The 21,878-nt window shown below is 40.5% G+C and overlaps 2 protein-coding genes across 1 annotated transcript; one reads left to right on the forward strand and one right to left on the reverse strand.

Moving 5' to 3' along the window:
* Window positions 1-21,878, forward strand: part of LOC139387477 (SLAM family member 9-like) — an 87,628-nt gene that overhangs the window by 45,668 nt on the left and 20,082 nt on the right.
* On the reverse strand, window positions 360-9,109 carry LOC139387476 (SLAM family member 9-like). The gene is made up of 8 exons (XM_071133713.1): window positions 9,020-9,109; window positions 6,052-6,366; window positions 5,495-5,776; window positions 5,246-5,356; window positions 5,023-5,066; window positions 3,705-3,842; window positions 1,898-3,260; window positions 360-1,831 (listed from the first exon to the last, which is right to left on the reverse strand). The coding sequence occupies exons 1-7, from the start codon at window positions 9,072-9,074 to the stop codon at window positions 3,165-3,167; spliced, it is 1,041 nt and encodes a 346-aa protein (XP_070989814.1). The 5' UTR covers window positions 9,075-9,109; the 3' UTR covers window positions 360-1,831; window positions 1,898-3,164.

The raw sequence follows: 21,878 nt of genomic DNA on the forward strand, positions 1-21,878 counted from the left end.
ACTTTTGAACAGGGTCCTTCGGGTTGTGGTTAAATGTAGTGCACTACATAGGGAATAGGGTGCCATTTGGGACAAAGTCACCCAGTGACTCTTACAAGTACACACTTCTATTTCTGCCTCTGGTGGTAACCATGGTTTTCATGTGTCAAGTTAGTTTTGGGGAACTTCCTGTCGGGTAAACTGAGTTGAAAGAGATGTGTCAGGACTGGATCAGTGTCAGCACTTGAGAGAGATGTGAAGATGTGTGTCAAGAGATGTGGCTTTGGATATTGACCTATTATTGGTAACACGCTATGCATGAAGCCTTTTTAGTCATAAGAGTCACACGTAGTGGACAGAAACTCAGCAAAAAAAGAAAATGTCCTCTCACTGTCAACTTTATTTTCAGCAAACTTAACATGTGTAAATATTTGTATGAACATAGCAAGATTCAACAACTGAGACATAAACTGAACAAGTTCCACAGACATGTGACTAACAGAAATGGAATAATGTGTCCCTGATCAAAGAGGGGGTCAAAATCAAAAGTAACAGTCAGTATCTGGTGTGGCCACCAGCTGCATTAAGTACTGCAGTGCATCTCCCCATGGATTGCACCAAATTTTCTAGTTCTTGCTGTGAGATGTTACCCCACTCTTCCACCAAGGCACCTGCAAGTTCCCAGACATTTCTGGGGGGAATGTCCCTAGCCCTCACCCGCCGATCCAACAGGTCCCAGACGTGGTCAATGGGATTGAGATCCAGGCTCTTCGCTGGCCATGGCAGAACACTGACATTCCTGTCTTGAAGGAAATCACACACAGAACGAGCAGTATGGCTGGTGGCATTGTCATGCTGGAGGGTCATGTACAGGCCTCGGTGTAACGCTCATTCCTTCAACGATAAACGCAAATCTGACCATCATCCCTAGCGAGACAAAACCGCGAGTTGTCAGTGAAGAGCACTTTTTGCCAGCCTTGTCTGGTCCAACGACGGTGGGTTTGTGCCCATTGGTGTCGTTGTTGCCGGTAATGTCTGATGAGGACCTGCCTTTACAACAGGCCTACAAGCCCTCAGTCCAGCCTCTCTCAGCCTTATGCGGACAGTCTGAGCACTGATGGAGGGATTGTGCGTTCCTGGCGTATCTCGGGCAGTTGTTGCCACCGGAACTGTTCTCAGATATTATCCATGCAAATCACCTTATACCACCCACCACTGCAACCTCTATGCTCTAGCCGGCTGGCTCTCACTACATATTCATCGCCAGACCCACTGGCTCCGGGTCATCTATAAGTCTATTCTAGGTAAAGCTCCGCCTTATCTCAGCTCACTGGTCACGATAACAACACCCACCCATAGCACATGTTCCAGCACTGATCATCCCGAAAGCCAACACCTCATTTGGCCGCCTTTCCTTCCAGTTCTCTGCTGCCAGTGACTGGAATGAATTGCAAAAATCGCTGAAGCTGGAGACTTATATTTCCCTCACCAACTTTAAACATCAGCTATCTGAGCAGCCAACCGATCGCTGCAGCTGTACATAGTCCATCTGTAAATATCCCACCCAATTTACCTACCTCATCCCCATATTGTTTTTATTTTACTTTTCTGCTCTTTTGCACACCAGTACTTGCACATCATCATCTGCTCATTTATCGCTCCAGTGTTAATCTGCCTAATTGTAATTCTTCTCTACTATGACTTTCTTTTTTTCTTCTGTGTCATTGACTTGTTTATTGTTTATTCCATGTTTTTCCATGTGTAACTCTGTGTTGTGGTCTGTGTCACACTGCTTTGCTTTATCTTGGCCAGGTCGCAGTTGTAAATGAGAACTTGTTCTCAACTAGCCTACCTGGTTAAATAAAGGTGTTCTCAACTAGCCTACCTGGTTAAATAAAGGTGTTCTCAACTAGCCTACCTGGTTAAATAAAGGTGAAATAAAGAAAATAAATGCAGAAGCCCCCATCTCATCTAAAGGTTAATGAAATGTGATAAAATGAATAAAGCAGCAAATATTAAAAAGCAAATAATACAAAGAAATTAAAAAACGTGACACTGTCTATAGGATGACAACTTTCCAACAAGTCAGTTCGTCAAATTTCTGGCCTGTTAGAGCTGCCCTGGTCAACTGTAAGGGGTGTTATTGTGAAGTGGAAGCCATCTAGGAGCAACAACTGCTCAGCCGCAAAGTGGTCGGCTACACAAGCTAGAAGAACAAGAAACGCACACCTTTTAAGGCGAGGTGCTGGCTAGCGGAGTAGAAACTTGAAAATAAAGGAGAGCCGCACACTCTAGGAGCTCAGATGCAAAAATGTAATACCAACGTTTCGACAGCCAAGCTGTCTTCATCAGGGTGACAGAACGGGACCGCTGCGTGCTGAAGCACGTAGCGCTTCCTACCGAGTTCAAAACTGTCTCTGGAAGCAACTTCAGCACAAGAACTGTTCGTCAGGGGACCTTGATGAAATGGGTTTCCGAGGACCTGCACACGACACCATATTCATAAAGAAAAGAATGTACTTTACACTCAACATTTTCCCTGACACACAAAAGTACTTGTTACATTTTGAATGCTTAGCAGGACAGGAAAATGGTCCAATTCACACACGTATTGAGAGAACACGTGGTCATCCCTACTGCCTCTGATCTGGTGAACTCACTAAACACAAATGCATCATTTGAAAATGATGTCTGAGTGTTGGAGCGTGCCCCAACAAGAAAATGGTGCCGTCTGGTTTGCTTAATAGAATGAATTTCAAGTGATTTATACTTTTACTTTGTATACTTGTTAAGTATATTTAGAACCAAATACTTTTAGACTTTTACTCAAGTAGTATTTTACTGGTTTACTTTCACTTTTACTTGAGTAACTATTAAGGTTACTTTTACTCAAGTATGACAATAGGGTACTTTTTCTATCACTGCACACGAGCGTAATATCACCATGCACAACGCCAAGCATCGGCTGGAGTGGTGTAAAGCTCACTGCCATTGGACTATGGAGCAGTGGAAATGAGTTCACTGGAGTGATGAATCACACTTCACCATCTAGCAGTCCAATGGATGAATTATGGGTTTGGCCGATTGCAATAAGTGCCATGTGATTTTTAATGACCACAGAGAGTCAGGACACCCATTTAACATTCCATCCAAAAGACTGCACTCTACTCAGGGTGATGTCCTCATCACTGTCCTGGGGTATTGGCATGAGATCTGTAGTCCAGAGTGCCTCCTCCTGGCCCTCCAACACCACCATTGATGCCATAAGTCAATTGTGCAACCTGTAAATGTTTGAGAGAGCAGGATAATTATGGATTAAATAGTTTAACTGTCCAGATTCCGTCTACACTTGCAATATATCCAGACACAATGCGTGGCTGACTACCTCCAGGGGTGGGCAGGAAGATCCCAATCAGATCTCAATTTGACTTTGATTGTGTCCACAATTTTAGACAGGTGTAGACAATCCAAAAGTGGACAAGACCAGGACAAAGGACACATGTGAGAACCAGTTATAAACAGAGCTATTGAGAGTAAGGGCTAGATTCAATCCGGACCACGGAAGATCTGAGTTATAGTGCAACTGAAATATAAAGGTAATTTCTGATCGAGCCGACACATGACACAACGTTCACTGTGAATGCCGTCTCCATAAACTTGAGACAATTGCCTTTCAATTTAATGATCTCAATGCAATCACACATTGTCATCTAGGCACCACTTACAGATGATTTCCGTCTCCCTCCATGGTGGGGTAGTTCACACAGCTGGGGTTGGGGTAGTCCCACCTCACTGTAGATGGTGGGTGTTGTTGGACCTGGAGATTCCTGCTCTTCACCACCTACATGACTGTTACCTGGAGTCTGGAGAATAAAAACATACAGTAACAACTTCACTGTGAATTTATGAACGGTGACCCGGTTATAAAACAAGGTCTTAAAGCTGCAATCAGCAGTTGAAACAAAGTGTCCTCCCCGTCCCTGTTTTGGTAAAAAGCTGAGCGATGAGGCTGGAGAAATGTAACCACTCTTAAATTCATAGACAGAGCTATGGATTAAAGAACTGACCATCCATGTTTTGAACCATGTTTTGAGGCTACAGTGGTGTCCTAAATGATTTACAACCTTGATAAAGTTGAGCAATAATGACTGGCCAGGGTCTGTAATTTATATTATACTAATACAATTGCTCAGAGAAAGAGATTTTGTTTAACAACTACTTTTCTCTCTCTTTTTGAGAGGGGTCAACATTATTGACACGCCTAAAGATTTGTTATAAATAAAGTAGTTAAAAGCTTAGTATTTGGTCACAAAACATTACTACTCAGTGACTAGGTCAAGCTTGTGACTCTTCATACTTGTTGGATGAATTTACAAATAGTTTTGGTTGTGTTTCAGATTATTTTGTGCCCAATAGAAATGAATGGTAACTAATGTATTGTGATTTTGGAGTCACTTTTGTTGTACATAATAATAGAATGTTTTTAAACAATTCTACATTAATGTGGATGCTGTCATGACCTCGGAAAATCCTTAAGGATTCGTGAATAATGATTAGTGAGAAAGCTAAAGGGTCAAAGATCATAACCATACCCTCAAGACATGTTAACCCCTTGTTATTGGTAATGGTGAGAGGTTAGTATGTCTTGAGGGTATTGTTTTTAGAGTGACAATTCTGACACCTACCTTTGTGAGAAAATTATTAAAAAAATATATGTTGCAATTGTATTAGTAGAAATGAATATGATTCCCCTTTTTTTTCATTATTGAGGTTGGCAATCATTTCTGATCCCACTGTATTATAATGTTTGTTTACATTTGCTTTGTTTACAAACTGAGTCCAAATATGGATGCAGCAACTGCAGATTGACCCTTTAACGACCTCAAATAAATAAATAAAATGTATCTGTGTCTGTTCAATAATCTACAATATGAGCATGAAATTAACTTGAGTTTACCAGTCATTTGGAATTTATTTCTGTGAATACAATGTTTTCACCAAGAATGACACAGTATCAGTAGTGTTAAATATGAGGTATCTTACCCTGACAGTAGCATAATCTGTGTTTATACTATCCTCTTTGTAACCTATAAATCAACCACATAAAAGATCTATAAAGGTTTGCTATGAGTGTACATACATACAGTATATATATATATAATGTGAAATCATTACAACTTGTTATCAACAGTACTCACAGTGGTTTAATTAATAAAATGAAGTTTCTGTATTAAGAGTGATCCTGCAGCAAGAACAGTGAGCTTACCTTTATTCAGCTTCTGCCAAGCAATCAGGACACATCCAACGAAGATGATGATGATGATGAAGATGATGATGCCGACTTTGTAGTTTTGGTTCTCTTCGTCCCGCTCTGGTTCTGCAATATAGTGACATAAAAATCACAACGTCAACATAGGATATAACATCTAGTCTAGTGTGCATGTTCGTGTGTGTGTGTGCGCACGAAAGTGTGTATCCACAAAAGTGTGTGTGCATGCATGGGTGCGTGTCTTACTAGAATTGGATGCACAAATCGTTTCGATCTCCTTCATGTTAGGGGCCCAGCTGATTTGGTTGCTGTGGTTACAGATGATGAAACCCCCTGCCACATAGACAGAGAGCAGGGGGGCAGTGGAGGTCTCAGCCCCTCTACTCTCTCCTCCCACCTGAGAGCAGGTGCTGCTGTTACAGCTGGAGGTGACAGAGGTGTTCTGACCTCTGCAGGTCACAGTCACGTTACAGTTGCCATTGATGGAGGAGACAGAGTTCACTGTCAGGACTGGTGTCACAACTCTCTCTGAATACACAACAGATAAACAGGCAAATAGACATGGTTAGAAAACCACACAAATGCACACATGCACACCTATCCATTTACACACACACACACACACAAACAACAAAGCTGATAATTTTTCTAGTCACCATTTAATGTGGTTGACATTTTCTGTACCTTACGAGGCAGTACATTTAAATGCATTTAACCAGAGATAGAATTCATATTTCACTATTGATTGCTACTGTAACCATATCGATACAAAGAGAAGGATGGCAGGAAGGAGGACAACCTACCTTGAACTGATATCTGGTACTTGGCAACATCTTTGTTTTCTTCACCACTCACTCCTGCGTCATAAAGTCCACTGTCTCCTTCCTGTAGGTTCTTCAGTACTAGAGAGAAGTTTGCCTCACTAAACTCAATCCTGCCTTGGTATTTAGTGTATACTTTCACTGTTGATGATTCATTGGAGTATTTTACTAAAGTGTGAGATTTGTTAAAAGTCCACTTTAAATCCTCAATATTATTTAGTTTAGCATATCCCTGGACGTGCAGACGAACATTTTCTCCCTTCAGCACAAACCGTTTCAGAGTCTCAATGCTGGACTCTGAAATAAACAGACAGAAAACTTCATGTAAAAATGAAACAGTCTACCAAGAACACGTTATACAAAAAAATATGGTGATTCAATGTACTGTACAATTGTAAGTTAACCAGGTGCAATAGGATGGTGCGATTGCTCAACATTTGGGCATATACAGGGCCTTCAGAAAGTATTCTACCCCTTGACTTTTTCTACATTTTGTTTTACAGCCTGAATATAAAATTGATTAAATTAAGATTGTGTGTAGGCCAGTGACAAAACAATACCCCAGAATGTCAAAGGAATTATGTTTATTGAAAAATTTTGCAAATTCATTAAAAATGAAAAGCTGAAATGTCTTGAGTCAATAAAGATTCAACCAAGTTTGTCATGGCAAGCCTAAATAAGTTTAGGATTAAACATGTGCTTAACACGTCCCATAATGAGTTGCATGGACTCACTCTGTGTGCAATAATAGTGTTTAAAAGGCAATGAATGTTCCTGAGTGGCCGAGTTACAGTTTTGACTTTAAATCTACTTAAGTATGATCAGCAACCAATTTGACAGAGCTTGAAGAATTTAGAAAATAATAAGGGTAAAATGTTGAACAATCCAGGTGTGGAAAATGTAGACTTTCCCAGAAAGACTCAGATGTAATCGCTGCCAAAGGTTATTCTACAATGTATGGACTTGGTGGTGTGAATACTTATTTATTTCATACTGTATTTCATTTTCAAAACATTCCTAAATTTCTAAAAACATGTTTTCACTTAGTAATTATGGGGTATTGTGTGTAGATGGGTGAGAAAAAAATATATATATTTCATGCATTTTGATTTCACAACAAAATGTGGAATAAGTCAAGGGGTATGAATACTTTCTGAAGGCACTGTAGCTGAACCAACATACAAACTTAGAATTTTAGAGGGAGGGTCCTAAGCTGACATATGGCATTGTTTTAAGATGTATCATGTAGCTATTTGATTTAGAACCCTTTAGGACCCTTTAGGTATGAAAAATATATATATATAAAAACAATTATTTGATATAAAATATTAAATTTGGCTTTGACTACTATTGCCCATAGAAATGCATTGAATGACACATTTATAAATGGCAAAAAAGACAGTCAAAAAATAAATCATAAGGAATGCAGTTTAAGTGCCTGTCCTATATCCAGGAGATATAAGAACATTCAGGAAATATATATATTTTTACACATATTTTGGCCCTTTTTTTAGGTAGGCAAAATCGGTTTACTTCCATAAATGTTTTACGGAGACCACCGGAGACAACCTTCGTGTTCGTGAGACTCTCCTCTTTCCATAGAGTGGTTCCATTAGTTTCTAGGCCAAAATGTTCGGACGCTACAAACGTTTGCGTGAGAAGACCGATTGTCAGGATGTTTCCTACAAACACCGCTGTAGCTCGGCCACCTTCCATCGCACATGTGGAAGGCCGCCATAGGATGTGATGCATTAAGACGCAGCCCATGCAAAAACACAGATATCTCTAGCTTGAACTGACTGATTTTGTTTTGATTGACAGCGGTGCGTCAACAAACTCTAGGGGTCAAATAAACCTTAACACATTAGCTGAAATTGTCCTTTAGAAGTCCACCAAATTCACAGAATTGAGCAATTACTTAAGTTAACTTTTTTTTACAGTGCAACAGTATGTTTATGGTAACTATAGTTGAATTAGCATTAATTACAAAACACTTAATTCAATTCAAAGACCTGTTCTAAGATACAGTATGTTGGGTGATGTTTCATGCATTAAAGTGTTTATGTTCATTGTAGAGTTTGTGGTCTAAAATACAGTACATATCCATCATGAAACCAGTTGGCTTATAAATGGATGTCAACGTTCTGTCAATATCACCCCACCCTCGTGCTGAAGCTGTGGTTTCCACATCCTGTAGCTCAAGGTGTTTCTCACACTTTTATACTAACTCTAAAACGCTATACGTTTGCTACTTGTAATACACAACAGTATGATTCAACAAATTACTACTAATTAACCAATTGATCAATGTTAACCGATAGAGCTACTTTCAATGAAATATCATAATATCCTAATTCTATTCCATTTCAAATATCATAATATATATTTAAAATATCAGAATTTAATGACTTGCCTAGTTAAATAAAGGTTAAACAAAACAAAAATAGTGTTCTTACCCCCTATCCCCATACAGAGTGAACCTCTGTGATACTGTTGTTTGGGATATGACATCAAGGCAAGTGGTAAAGTACAGTAGGAAGCATGACATATCAGGTATATGACTGGATATCCAGTATATATAGATTTTTAGTTTTTGTTGGTTTTACAGGATAGTGACAATTATCTGAAGAACAGTGACTCATGGACTCTGTGGACTCTTGTCTTGTGTGTCCTGGTAGGACCCAGGCTACCCTGCCTTGTCCTTCCTACTTCTTGTTTATCATGTGAATGTTTTTTGTCACTGTGCTGTTGTTGTTGCGTTTGTAAATAAAACATACAAATTATAAATAGCAAAAAATGACTCATCAACATGTGCGTAGCTCATCCCTAACATCAAGTGAAACTATCAGCACAAACCTATTGCCTGTCACATGCCTGCCTTTCTGATCAGATTATTGGTAAACATATTTAATCAATGCAGCCAATACTAGAGCAAAGGTAGAATATTTACCTGATCCTTGGACTAGAGCTGATAGAAACACTATGTAATGTAGGAGAGCTGCCATACTTTTTGTTGAACATACCCAGTAAAACAGGAAGTTAAAGTAAGTTCCTCAACTTGTGTAGCACATTATAAGTCACACGATGGGTGGGTTACATATCTTTCAGTCTATGAAGACATGACTTGGGTAAATTCGAATTGGAGGCAGTCAATGCAGGAAGTAAACTGAAATTCCAATTCAATAATTTAAAAAGGACTTCTATTTACAAAGCCTTCTCTGTAAACTGAAAATGAGAAACTATTTGTGAAAAGTTTTCCATTTTATGATTGTAGATTAAAATCACTTCTTGCATTGACTGTCTTTTAAATTAAAATATACCACAACCATGCAATAAGGAGTCAACATCGTAATGCATTTTCAAATTATACAAGTATTTTGTCTTATTTTGCAAAAGACGTTCTGAAAGTCTGAAACCCTACTGTACCTCTTCAAATAAAATCTTAAATAACACAGTAAATCAGGCAATTGGCCAGTTGAGACGCTAGCGTCTCCCTATCAGCTCAGGTGAGAGATTTGTCTGCTTGCAAAAATCAGATTATTCCCCAGTGTCGTGTCTTTGGCTATGCCGGATTAAGTGATATGACATGCTATTCTATAAAATAATTTCTCTGTAATTAATATTACCTGATTGAGCTAATCATGTAAATGTAACTAACTAGAAAGTCGGGGCACCACAAAATAATATTTATAGAGCTGTTATCTTCCGAATAAACTCTTAAAGACCTACTAACATTTTACATCAATAGCAGTCAACATTAATCTTCATTTTACTTCAGTCTCATCTGAAAGTTGTAAATTCTTGGTTATCTTCACGAACCCTGGCTAACAAGTTGAATCAGCAATACAAAATCGGGTTTAATCATTTATTTACTTAATACCTAACTAATCACACATAATTACATATACACAGAATGAATCATACCTTGATTACAAATTATGTCATAAAGGAAAACGTCCCTTACTGACGGAACAGATACGACAGTTGGTTACACAAAAGAAAAGGGGGCTGGGTTTGAGTGAAGCGGGAAGACTTGGGGAACAAAGGGAGAAGCCGTGCTTTCGTGAATACAGTATCTTATGCATTTTAAATTACCATTTGGAAAAGGAAAATGCAATAAATATTTACTCTGAGCTGCGCTTTGGTAGGTTGGTGGTAGATGGTAGATGGAAGGCTGTGTTGCCCATCCGAGTCCTTTGTCCTTTGAAGAATGTCTCTGGTGGTAAATTGATCCATTGTAGTAACGTCGTTGTGTGGTAGACGGGATACTCTGTCTGTTCTTTCCTAGCCCACATTTGCAGCTGCTGTTGCTAACTCAACGGCTAGGAGGTATCACTTCTGTAGTGAATAAGAGTTCAAAGTTCATACCATTCACAACCTAAGCTCACGCTGAGGTTGGCTTCGTTCTGTTGTTATTATCTGAACCATTTTGACATCAGATCGTCATCCTAATGTACCCAGAACATGAGGTTATAGGTTGTCAAGGGCTTATATTAGTGGAGGGAGAAGGGTGTGTTTCACAGGTCTACAGCCCATGTCCCTTCACAGTGGCGGGTCACTGATTGAGCAGAGCCCTAACCTTATGAAAACCCAAATCTCTCATTTGGAAGCTAAAATTATATTTAATCTCTTCACCAATACTTTTATATTTAAACATTTAAAAAGCCCAACAATTCCATGGGAATCTGATAACTATAATGTGTAGCCTTTCTACTGTAGAGTTTATGTCACACTATCATTGATGAGAATGTCTCAGATGACAACCGAACTGACATCATATTCATTAAGTACCAATGCATATGTCCATCTGGTTGGATTACCAAAATATGGTTCATTTCCCCCCAACTTCTGATGATCCCAGAATCTCTATGTTAACCAAGGGATTTTCAAATGTCACATCAGTAGGGTAGAGAGAGGAAAAAGAAGGGGAGAGGTATTTATGACACTGATCTTTCAGTCCATGGAGTCCATGGAGAATAAGAGCACCTCCTATGCCTTTCGCAACAAAAGCTACAGCTGAAATATCATTGCCAGAATCCATAAATTAAATTGTATAATGAAGCATATGTGTAACTGCATGAATCGACGGTCTAAAGCTATGGTTATACACATTTCATGTGATGGAACATTGTATCATGTGAAAAGACAGCCTTGAAAATGTTCATCTTGTCTTTTGTGTCATAAACAATCCTGGTTCCTGGGGGGCAGAACGCCCAGAAAATGTTCTATATGTTCAAATAGGAGACGGTGCCAGACACATACAGGAACCAAACCTATGTAACTTATCTGCGGAAGCAGTATAAGACATCTAACGGGACTGCCCTGAGGGGAGCTCACTTCAGACCAGTACTGTCATATTATCCAGGTCTGTGCCCAAACAATTCGAGCTTCTACTTTTAAAAATCCACCTTTCCAGAACAAGCCTCTGACTGTAGCCACTTGTTGTAGACCCCCTCAGCCCCCAGCTGTGCCCTGGACACTATATGTGAATTGATTGCCGCCCATCTATCTTCAGAGTTCGTACTGTGACCTAAACTGGGATATGCTTAACACACCGGCCGTCCTGCAATCTAAACTAGATGCCCTCAATCTCACACAAATAATCAAGGAATCTAACATGTCCAACCCTAAATCAGTAACCATAGAAATCATCCTAACCAACCTGCCCTCTGCTGTCTTCAACCAGGATCTCAGCGATCACTGCATCATTGCATGGGTCCACGGTCAAACGACCACCCCTCATTACTGTCAAAAGCTCCCTGAAACACTTCAGCGAGCAGGCCTTTCTATTCAACCTGGCACAGGTATCCTGGAAGGATATTGACCTCATCTCGTCAGCAGAGGATGCCAGCTTCCTCTTTAAAAGTATTTTCCTCACCATCTTAAATAAGCATGCCACATTCAAAAAAATGTAGAACTAAGAGCAGATATAGCCCGTGGTTCACCCCAGACTTGACTGCCCTCGACCAGCACAAAAAACATCCTGTGGCATTCTGCATTAGCCCTCACGATATGCAACTTTCCAGGGAAGTCAGGAACCAATATACACAGTCAGTTAGGAAAGCTAAGGCTAGCTTTTCAAAAATAAATTTGCATCCTGTAGCACTAATTACGTTTGGGATACTGTTACTGTAATTTAATTATAACAATGTGTTTTCATTAATTGAATTCCCTTAATCTATTTTATGAGAATTTGTAAGATTCTTGTTTGCATAAAATAGACGGAGACCAGTCCTTTCAATGATAGGTAACAGAATTTATTCTCGGAGCGCGCTGCCACGTTACCACGAGCAACAGTTTATATACAATAACATGACGTCATTTCATTGCTTAAAAAATTAATCTCCTCCTCCAGACCGAGACAAAGGGAACTTTAAAAGTTCATTCTGACCACACCTAGCACATACACAGGACACACAACACAGCTGAATTAACTTTTGACTCCTCACCATTATCGATCACCACTTAGCTGACAGTTCTAATTAACAGAAAACCTAGGAATGCACTCACAGCCTTATCTAAAACACCCCAGAGCTCAGTTTTGTTGGATCAACCATAGGTTAACTACCTTATCTGTTTACTTAAACCACAAACCATTCCTTTCTTCCTAGTTGGAATGGTGTTCATTAACTTTAATTACTCCTTGTCTGTGTCACACAATCCCTTCTTATGAACTCATATTGTTAATCAGATATAATAAAACAGAGTATAAGTTTACTTAGTGACAGTTTCATTTAAAATAAGTCTATTGTTCAGTCATTTAATCCTAATTTTCCTAACAGATACTAAAGTCCATGGAGAATAAGATCACCTCCTCCCAGCTGCCTACTGCACTGAGGCTAAGAAACACTTTCACCACCGATAAAGCTACGATAATTGATGATTTCAATAAGCATTTTTCTACGGCTGGTCATGCTTTCCACCTGTCTACCCCGGCCAACAACTCTGCACACCCTGTAGCAGCTTGCCGAAGCCCCAAGTTGCCAGTCCAAACAACAGGACAAAATAGTCCGGAGAATAATGACACTAACAAATAACACCATCAAACACAGAGTAACCAGAAACAAGCCCGCACAAATACCCAGCGGGCCTAGTGCCCTTAAATACCCTACAAACAAACCCTAATACAAAACAGGTGTACCCAATTACCCAATAACCAAAACAAACGGAAAGGGAATCGATGGCAGCTAATAGGCCGGTGACGACGACCGCCGAGCACCGCCCGAACAAGAAGAGGCACCATCTTCGGCGAGGTTCGTGACAGACCCTCTCTCTCTTTCTAAAATTATCAGCCAAAAATGTTAGCCTGTTCAACCTCTATTTCGTATCGTCAGAGATACCCAAATATTTGAAGCTGCCACTTTCATCCCCATCTTCAAAGGTGGAGACACTCTAGACCTAAACTGTTATAGACCTATATCCATCCTGTCCTGCCTTTCTAAAATCTTCGCAAGCCAAGTTCTCATACAGATCACCGACCATTTCGAATCCCACCATACCTTCACCACTATGCAATCTGGTTTCCAAACTGGTCATGGGTGCACCTCAGTCACGCTCAAGGTGCTAAACAATATCATAACCGCCATCGATAAAAGACAGTACTGTGCAGCCGTCTTCATCGACCTGGCCAAGGCTTTCAACTCTGTCAATCACTGCATTCTTATCTTCAGACTCAATAGCCTTGGTTTCTCAAATAACTGCCTCACCTGGTTCACCAATTACTTTTCAGATAGAGTTCAGTGTGTCAAATCGGAGGGCCTGTTGTCCGGACCTCTGGCAGTCTCTATTAGGGTGCCACAGGGTTCAATTCTCGGGCCGACTCTTTTCTCTGTATGTTGCTCTTGCTGCTGGTAATTCTCTGATCCAGCTCTACGCAGACGACACCATTCTGTATACATCTGGCCCTTCTTCTTCGTCTCTCCCAACTTAGATAATTTATGACCCGAGCCAAGGTCTGCCTGTGTAGATAATCATTCTAGCCAGTCTGACGATAAATTAATTCATTTCTACCAAGGAACAGACAGTCATTGTTCTACTTCTTGATTATATTTACACACATTATATTCAGTACTAGGATAAAAAGAAAATTCATACATATACAGTAACATAATAGTATTCTGATTAGTCAGTCCTGATTGAAATGTATACATAATTAGTCAGTATTGATAAAAAACAATCCCTTAACACCTACCGGTACTTGATTTAGGCAATGTCATTTACAAAATTGCCTCCAACACTCTATTCAGCAAACTGGATGCAGTCTATCACAGTGCCATTCATTTTGACACCAAAGCCCCATATACTACCCACCACCGCGACCTGTATGCTTTCGTTGGCTGGCCCTCGCTACATATTTGCCGCCAAACCCACTAGCTCCAGGTCATCTATAAGTCTTTGCTAGGTAAAGCCCCGCCTTAACTCAGCTCACTGGTCACCATAGCAACACCCACCCGTAGCACACGCTCCAGCAGGTATATTTCACTGGGAACCCTTTGGCCACCTTTCCTTCCAGTTCTCTGCTGCCAATGATTGGAACGGATTGTAAAAATCACTGAAGCTGGAGACATATCTCCCTCTCTAACTTTAAGCACCAGTTGTCAGAGCAGTTTACCAATCACTGTACCTGTACACAGCCAATCTGTAAATAGCACATCCAACTACCTCATGCCCAAATTGTTATTTATCTTCTTGCTCTTTTGCACCCCAGTATCTCTACATGCACATCTCTCACTCCAGTGTTAATGCTAAATTGTAATTATTTATTCTATTTATTGTCTTACTTCCCTAATTGTCTTACTTCCCTAATCGTCTACATTTGCACACACTGTATATAGATTTTTCTATTGTGTTATTGACTGGGCGTTTGTTTATCCCATGTGGAACTCTGTGTTTTTGTCGCTTTGCTTTATCTTGGCCAGGTCGCAGTTGTAAATGAGAACTTGTTATCAACTCGCCTACCTGGTTAAATAAAGGTGAAGTAAAATAAAATGAATCTAAATTTGACTGTGACATCTCCAGCCTGTTGTTAGTTAATAAACAATTATTAATTTAAGATTGACTTTGAGTGTCCCTGTGTAGAATTTCCACGACTATCTATATATATATATATATTTAAAAAATCAGAGTGCCTTCTGACCCCTTGACTTTTTCAGACCCCTTGACTTTTACCACATTTGTTACATTATAGCTTTATTATAAAATGAATTTTAAAAATCCTCACCAATCTACACACAATACCCCATAATGACAAAACAAAAACAGATTTTTAGAAATGTTGATGAATGATTTATTTCTGTTTAATACCCACTATGATAAATGATTTGAACATGTTCACTTTTATGTACTTTTACAGCATACTGTCATGATATCATTTTCAGAGAGCTAATCATTTGTACCACTATGACTTTGAGGTGTATTTGATTTTAACCTAAAAGTGAATAAAATATTGGTACATCAACTCAAACGTCTAATTTAAATTTAATTTTGGTGAAGAAATATGTTAAGTTATAAAGCTCCCATGCCTCAGCGGGATCATCGGGCTTTCACACCTGAGCCGGTTCGTCGGGCTTCTACTCCCCCAGCCAGCTTGTCCACCGCCCATGCCTGGCACCCCCAGAGGGGAGGGGGGGGGGGGGGGGGGGGGGGGGTACTGTCACGCCTGCTCCCTCGCGTGCTAGACTGCCTTCAGTATACACCTGTCACCATCATTACTCACACCTGTGCATCATCACCGGTCATGATCACACACAGCAGCACATCATTGGACACACCTGGACTCCTTTAATTTGTTGATTGCCCCTCCTATATCTGCCTGTTTCTTTGGTTAGATATTGTTAGATCCCTGTGTCAGCATTAATGTCGTTATGTGTTCTTGTCCAGATGCTATCCTGTCATGTCTGTTGAAATGTAGGAAATTAGATGCTATCCTGTCCTGTGTCATGTCTGTTGAAATGCAGGAAATTAGCTTTAAAACTGCAAAAAAAGTTTCTCAGCTCCATGCAAACTGTGTAGAATTGCTGGAAATTTAGTTTAAAACTACAGAAGCAACGTTCTCTATGCCGCTAAGGTACTTTTCTAGCTGATAGACAATGTTAGAGTTTACACTTCCTCTTGTACTGTGAGGAGGTCAGAGTAATCAAACTATATACCAAATGTATTCATTTTAATATGTATTACTTCTCCTTGCCATTATCACTCATCTGATTATAAGATGTGACTTTTTTTTGTTGCAAACCTATGATGGGGTCGCCAGTTTGCCTGGATGGGTGTCCCTGGGCAAGAGAAGTTTGAAAACACCTGTTCTACAGTACATTTGGCATTTACCAATAAGAAAATAATTATGAAATCTAGTGTTATATACGTATTTGTATGTTTTTACAGTGTATGTATGGATGACTGTTGACAGTGAAGCTGCTTCACTACAAACACTAATGTCTGTCACAAATGCTACCCTGTTGTAATGTTTTTCCTCCTCTTCTGAGGAGGAGTAGGAAAGATCGGACCAATGCGCAGCGTGGTAAGTGTCCATATTTTAATGAAATAACCGAACACTGAATACAAAAGAACAAAAGAAATAAATGAAAACCGAAACAGTTCTGTATGGTAAAACACAGACACAGAAAACAACTACCCACAAATCATAGTGGGAAAACAGGCTGCCTAAGTATGGTTCTCAATCAGAGACAACGATTGACAGCTGCCTCTGATTGGGAACCATATCAGGCCCAACACATTAAAATATAAACACACAGAACAAAACGTAGAATGCCCAACCCAACTCACGCCCTGACCAAACTAAAATAGAGACTTAAAAAAGGAACTAAGGTCAGGACGTGACACCTGTGTCCTGTATAGTTCCCTAATTTTGACCAGTAACCGAGAAGCTCTATAAAGGGAATAGGGTGCCATTTGGGGGTACATTCTAAGTATTCAGGGACTCTCCATGGCCTCCTCCGTCCCCAGCCAAAACACACTGAACTCCTTCACATCTCTTTCTACGTACTAACATCATGCTTAGAATCTAGTGTTTGTCAGAACTGGATTCAAATACTATTTCAAATCTTTCAAATACTTTTGAGCATTTGCTCGAGTCTGCCTAAAGTGCCAAATGGGCAGAGTTTATCATGTCTGGACTATTATTTTGGTTCCCTGAAGCCAGGCAAGCTCAATCAAGCACAGATTTGAGTATTTGAGATGATTTCAAATAGTATTTGAACACAGGTCTACTGTTTGTCTCTGTGTGTAAACTCTCAGACATTGCTGATTCGGACACTGACTCTGACCATACTGCTGTCTCTGATCCTCCCTCACCCTTCCTCTCCTCTCTCCCTGTAACTCTGCTCCAATCGGATATTCTCTGGGTCAGTGCCACTCCGCTGCCATGGTAACGAGATGTTTTGAAAAGGGGTGTGGTTAGGTGGGGGGAGAGAGAGAGAGATAACGTGATATACAGACTCAATGTGATCTATTTGATTTCAAGGACAGGAAAAAGCCCTGATGAACACACAGATCCATTCCTGCACTTCTAGATTACATTCCAAATGGCATACTATCCATTACATAGTGCAGTACGTACCAGGGCCCATAGGGCTTTGGTCAAAAGTAGTGCAAAAAATAGGCAGTAAAAAACCACTGCCTGTGCCCCTTTGACTTGTCATTTAATTATTTTACAAACTTCTACAGATGCGCAATCGAGAGCATCCTGCCGGGCTGTATCACCACCTGGTACGGCAATTGCACCGCCCTCAAACGCAAGGCTCTCCAGAGGGTAGTGCGGTCTGCACAACGCATCACCGGGGGAAAACTACCTGCCCTCCAGGACACCTACAGCACCCGATTTCACATGAAGGCCAAAAAGATCATCAAGGACAACAATCACCCGAGCCACTGCCTGTTCACCCTGCTATCATCCAGAAGGCGAGGTCAGTACAGGTGCATCCAAGCTGGGACCGAGAGACTGAAAAACAGCTTCTACCTCAAGGTCATCAAATTGTTAAACAGCCATCACTAACATAGAGAGGCTGCTGCCAACTTACAATCTCAAATCTCTGGCCACTTTAATAAACAGACTTAATAAAGGTATCACTTGCCACTTTAATATTGTTTACATATCCTACATTACTCATCTCATATGTACATTGGGGAGAACTAGTAATTGATACACTGCCAATTTTGCAGGTTTTCCTACTTACAAATGCATATTAATTACTTAAAAATCATACAATGTGATTTTCTGGATTTTTGTTTTAGATTCCGTCTCTCACAGTTGAAGTGTACCTATGATAAAACAATTACAGACCTCTACATGCTTTGTAAGTAGGAAAACCTGCAAAATCGGCAGTGTATCAAATACTTGTTCTCCCCACTGTATATACTGTATTCTACACCATCTACTGCACCTTGCCTATGCCGCACGCCATTGCTCATCCATATATTTATATGTACATATTCTATTCATACCTTTACATTTGTGCGTATTGGTGTGTATAAGGTAGTTGTTGTGAATTTGTTAGATTACTTGTTCGATATTACTGCATATGTAATGGTTGTCGTCGGGAGAAGGAGAAAAGGACCAAGGTGCAGCGTGGTTCATAATACGTTTAATGAATACAAAACACTAGAACAAAAACAACAAACGAACAGTTCTGCAAGGTGTAATACACAAAACAGAAAACAACTACCCACAAACACAGGTGGGAACAGGCTACCTAGGTATGGTTCTCAATCAGAGACAACGATCGACAGCTGCCTCGGATTGGGAACCATACCAGGCCAAACACATTGAAATACAACACACAGAACAAAACATAGAATGAAAAACATAGAATGCCCACCCCAACTCACGCCCTGACCAAACCAAAATAGAGACATAATAAAGGAACTAAGGTCAGAACGTGACAGCATAGTCGGAACTAGAAGCACAAGCATTTAGCTATACTCGCATTAACATCTGCTAACCATGTGTATGTGACCAATTAAATTTGACTTGATTAGATTTGTATTTTTTTGTACCGTTTGTATGTTTAATTTTAATTCGCATGGATTTTAAAGAGAAATTGAAATGGACGAGCTGATAAAAGGGAATGCCGTATGGAACTAAACTATAAATATGGATTGATGTCTGGAAACTACTATGTTTTATTGAGAAAACCGTGCCTTAAAAATACATTTTTTTAAAACTATTACATTGTTGTCTGCCTCTACCTCACACTGCCCAGATTTTAAAGAACATTCACATTCCACTCCCTCCAGTCTATTCATCCTGAACTGCTTCAGTCAATAAATCAAATCCAAAATCAAATGTATTTATGTAGCCCTTCGAACATCAGCTGATATCTCAAAGTGCTGTACAGAAACCCAGCCTAAAACCCCAAACAGCAAGCAATGCAGGTGTAGAGGCACGGTGGCTAGGAAAAACTCCCTAGAAAGCCCAAAACCTAGGAAGAAACCTAGAGAGGAACCAGGCTATGTGGGGTGGCCAGTCCTCTTCTGGCTGTGCTGGGTGGAGATTATAACAGAACATGGTCAAGATGTTCAAATGTTCATAAATGACCAGCATGGTCAAATAATAATAATAACAGGCAGAACAGTTGAAACTGGAGCAGCAGCACGGCCAGGTGGACTGAGGACCGCAAGGAGTCATCATGCCAGGTAGTCCTGAGGCATGGTCCTAGGGCTCAGGTCCTCCGAGAGAGAGAAAGAAAGAAAGAGAGAGTTAGAGAGAGCATACTTAAGTTCACACAGGACACCGGAGGGACAGGAGAAGTACTCCAGATATAACAAACTGACCCTAGCCCCCCGACACATAAACTACTGCAGCATAAATACTGGAGGCTGAGACAGGAGGGGTCAGGAGACACTGTGGCCCCATCCGATGACACCCCCGGACAGGGCCAAACAGGAAGGATATAACCCCACCCACTTTGCCAAAGCACAGCCCCCACACCACTAGAGGGATATCTTCAACCACCAACTTACCATCCTGAGACAAGGCCGAGTATAGCCCATAAAGATCTCCGCCACGGCACAACCCAAGGGGCAGCGCCAACCCAGACAGGAAGATCACATCAGTGACTGAACCTACTCAAGTGACGCACCCCTCCTAGGGACGGCATGAAAGAGCACCTGTAAGCCAGTGTCTCAGCCCCTGTAATAGGGTTAGATGCAGAGAATCCCAGTGGAAAGAGGGGAACCGGCCAGGCAGAGACAGCAAGGGCGGTTCGTTGCTCCAGAGCCTTTCCGTTCACCTTCACACTCCTGGGCCAGACTACACTCAATCATATGACCCACTGAAGAGATGAGTCTTCAGTAAAGACTTAAAGGTTGAGACCGAGTTTGCGTCTCTCACATGGGTAGGCAGACCGTTCCATAAAAAATAAAAAAGCCCTACCTCCAGCTGTTTGCTTAGAAATTCTAGGGACAATTAGGAGGCCTGCGTATTGTGACTGTAGCGTATGTGTAGGTATGTACGGCAGGACCAAATCAGAGAGATAGGTAGGAGCAATCCCATGTAATGCTTTGTAGGTTAGCAGTAAAACCTTGAAATCAGGCCTTGCCTTGAAAGGAAGCCAGTGTATGGAGGCTAGCACTGGAGTAATATGATCAAATTTTTTGGTTCTAGTCAGGATTCTAGCAGCCGTATTTAGCACTAACTGAAGTTTATTTAGTGCTTTATCCGGGTAGCCGGAAAGTAGAGCATTGCAGTAGTCTAAACGAGAAGTAACAAAATCATGGATTCATTTTTCTGCATCATTTTTGGACAGAAATTTCAGATTTTTGCAATGTTACGTAGATGGAAAAAAGCTGTCCTTGAAACAGTCTTGATATGTTTGTCAAAAGAGAGATCAGGGTCCAGAGTAACGCAGAGGTCCTTCACAGTTTTATTTGAGACGACTGTACAACCATTAAGATGAATTGTCAGATTCAACAGAAGATCTCTTTGTTTCTTGGGACCTAGAACAAGCATCTCTGTTTTGTCCGAGTTTAAAAGTAGAACGTTTGCAGCCATCCACTTCCTTATGTCTGAAACACAGGCTTCTAGCGAGGGCAATTTTGGAGCTTCACCATGTTTCTTTGAAATGTACAGCTGTGTGTCATCCGCATAGCAGTGAAAGTTAACATTATGTTTTCGAATGACATCCCCAAGAGGTAAAATATATAGTGAAAACAATAGTGGTCCTAAAACGGAACCTTGAGGAACACCGAAATTGACAGTTGATTTGTCAGAGGAAAAACCATTCACAGAGACAAACTGATATCTTTCCGACAGATAAGATCTAAACCAGGCCAGAACTTGTCCGTGTAGACCAATTTGGGTTTCCAATCTCTCCAAAAGAATTTGGTGATCGATGGTATCAAAAGCAGCACTAAGGTCTAGGAGCACAAGGACAGATGCAGAGCCTCTGTCTGATGCCATTAAAAGGTCATTTACCACCTTCACAAGTGCAGTCTCAGTGCTATGATGGGGTTTAAAACCAGACTGAAACATTTTGTATACATTGTTTGTCTTCAGGAAGGCAGTGAGTTGCTGCACAACAGCCTTTTCTAAAAATGTTGAGAGGAATGGAAGATTCGATATAGGCCGATAGTTTTTTATATTTTCTGGGTCAAGGTTTGGCTTTTTCAAGAGAGGCTTTATTACTGCCACTTTTAGTGAGTTTGGTACACATCCGGTGGATAGAGAGTCGTTTATTATGTTCAACATAGGAGGGCCAAGCACAGGAAGCAGCTCTTTCAGTAGTTTAGTTGGAATAGGGTCCAGTATGCAGCTTGAAGGTTTAGAGGCTATGATTATTTTCATCATTGTGTCA

The sequence above is a fragment of the Oncorhynchus clarkii genome, chromosome 28 (assembly GCF_045791955.1).
Source record: "Oncorhynchus clarkii lewisi isolate Uvic-CL-2024 chromosome 28, UVic_Ocla_1.0, whole genome shotgun sequence".
NCBI lineage: Eukaryota > Metazoa > Chordata > Actinopteri > Salmoniformes > Salmonidae > Oncorhynchus > Oncorhynchus clarkii.

Bases quoted from the DNA above. Each gene is read 5' to 3' on its own strand.
- LOC139387476 (XM_071133713.1), bottom strand. From the start codon at position 9,074: ATGGCAGCTCTCCTACATTACATAGTGTTTCTATCAGCTCTAGTCCAA. The intron at 5,067-5,245 runs GTAAGCTCACTG...GTTGATTTATAG, and splicing joins TTGGCAGAAGCTGAATAAAG to GTTACAAAGAGGATAGTATA. The intron at 3,843-5,022 runs GTAAGATACCTC...TTTATTCTCCAG, and splicing joins CAGATTATGCTACTGTCAGG to ACTCCAGGTAACAGTCATGT.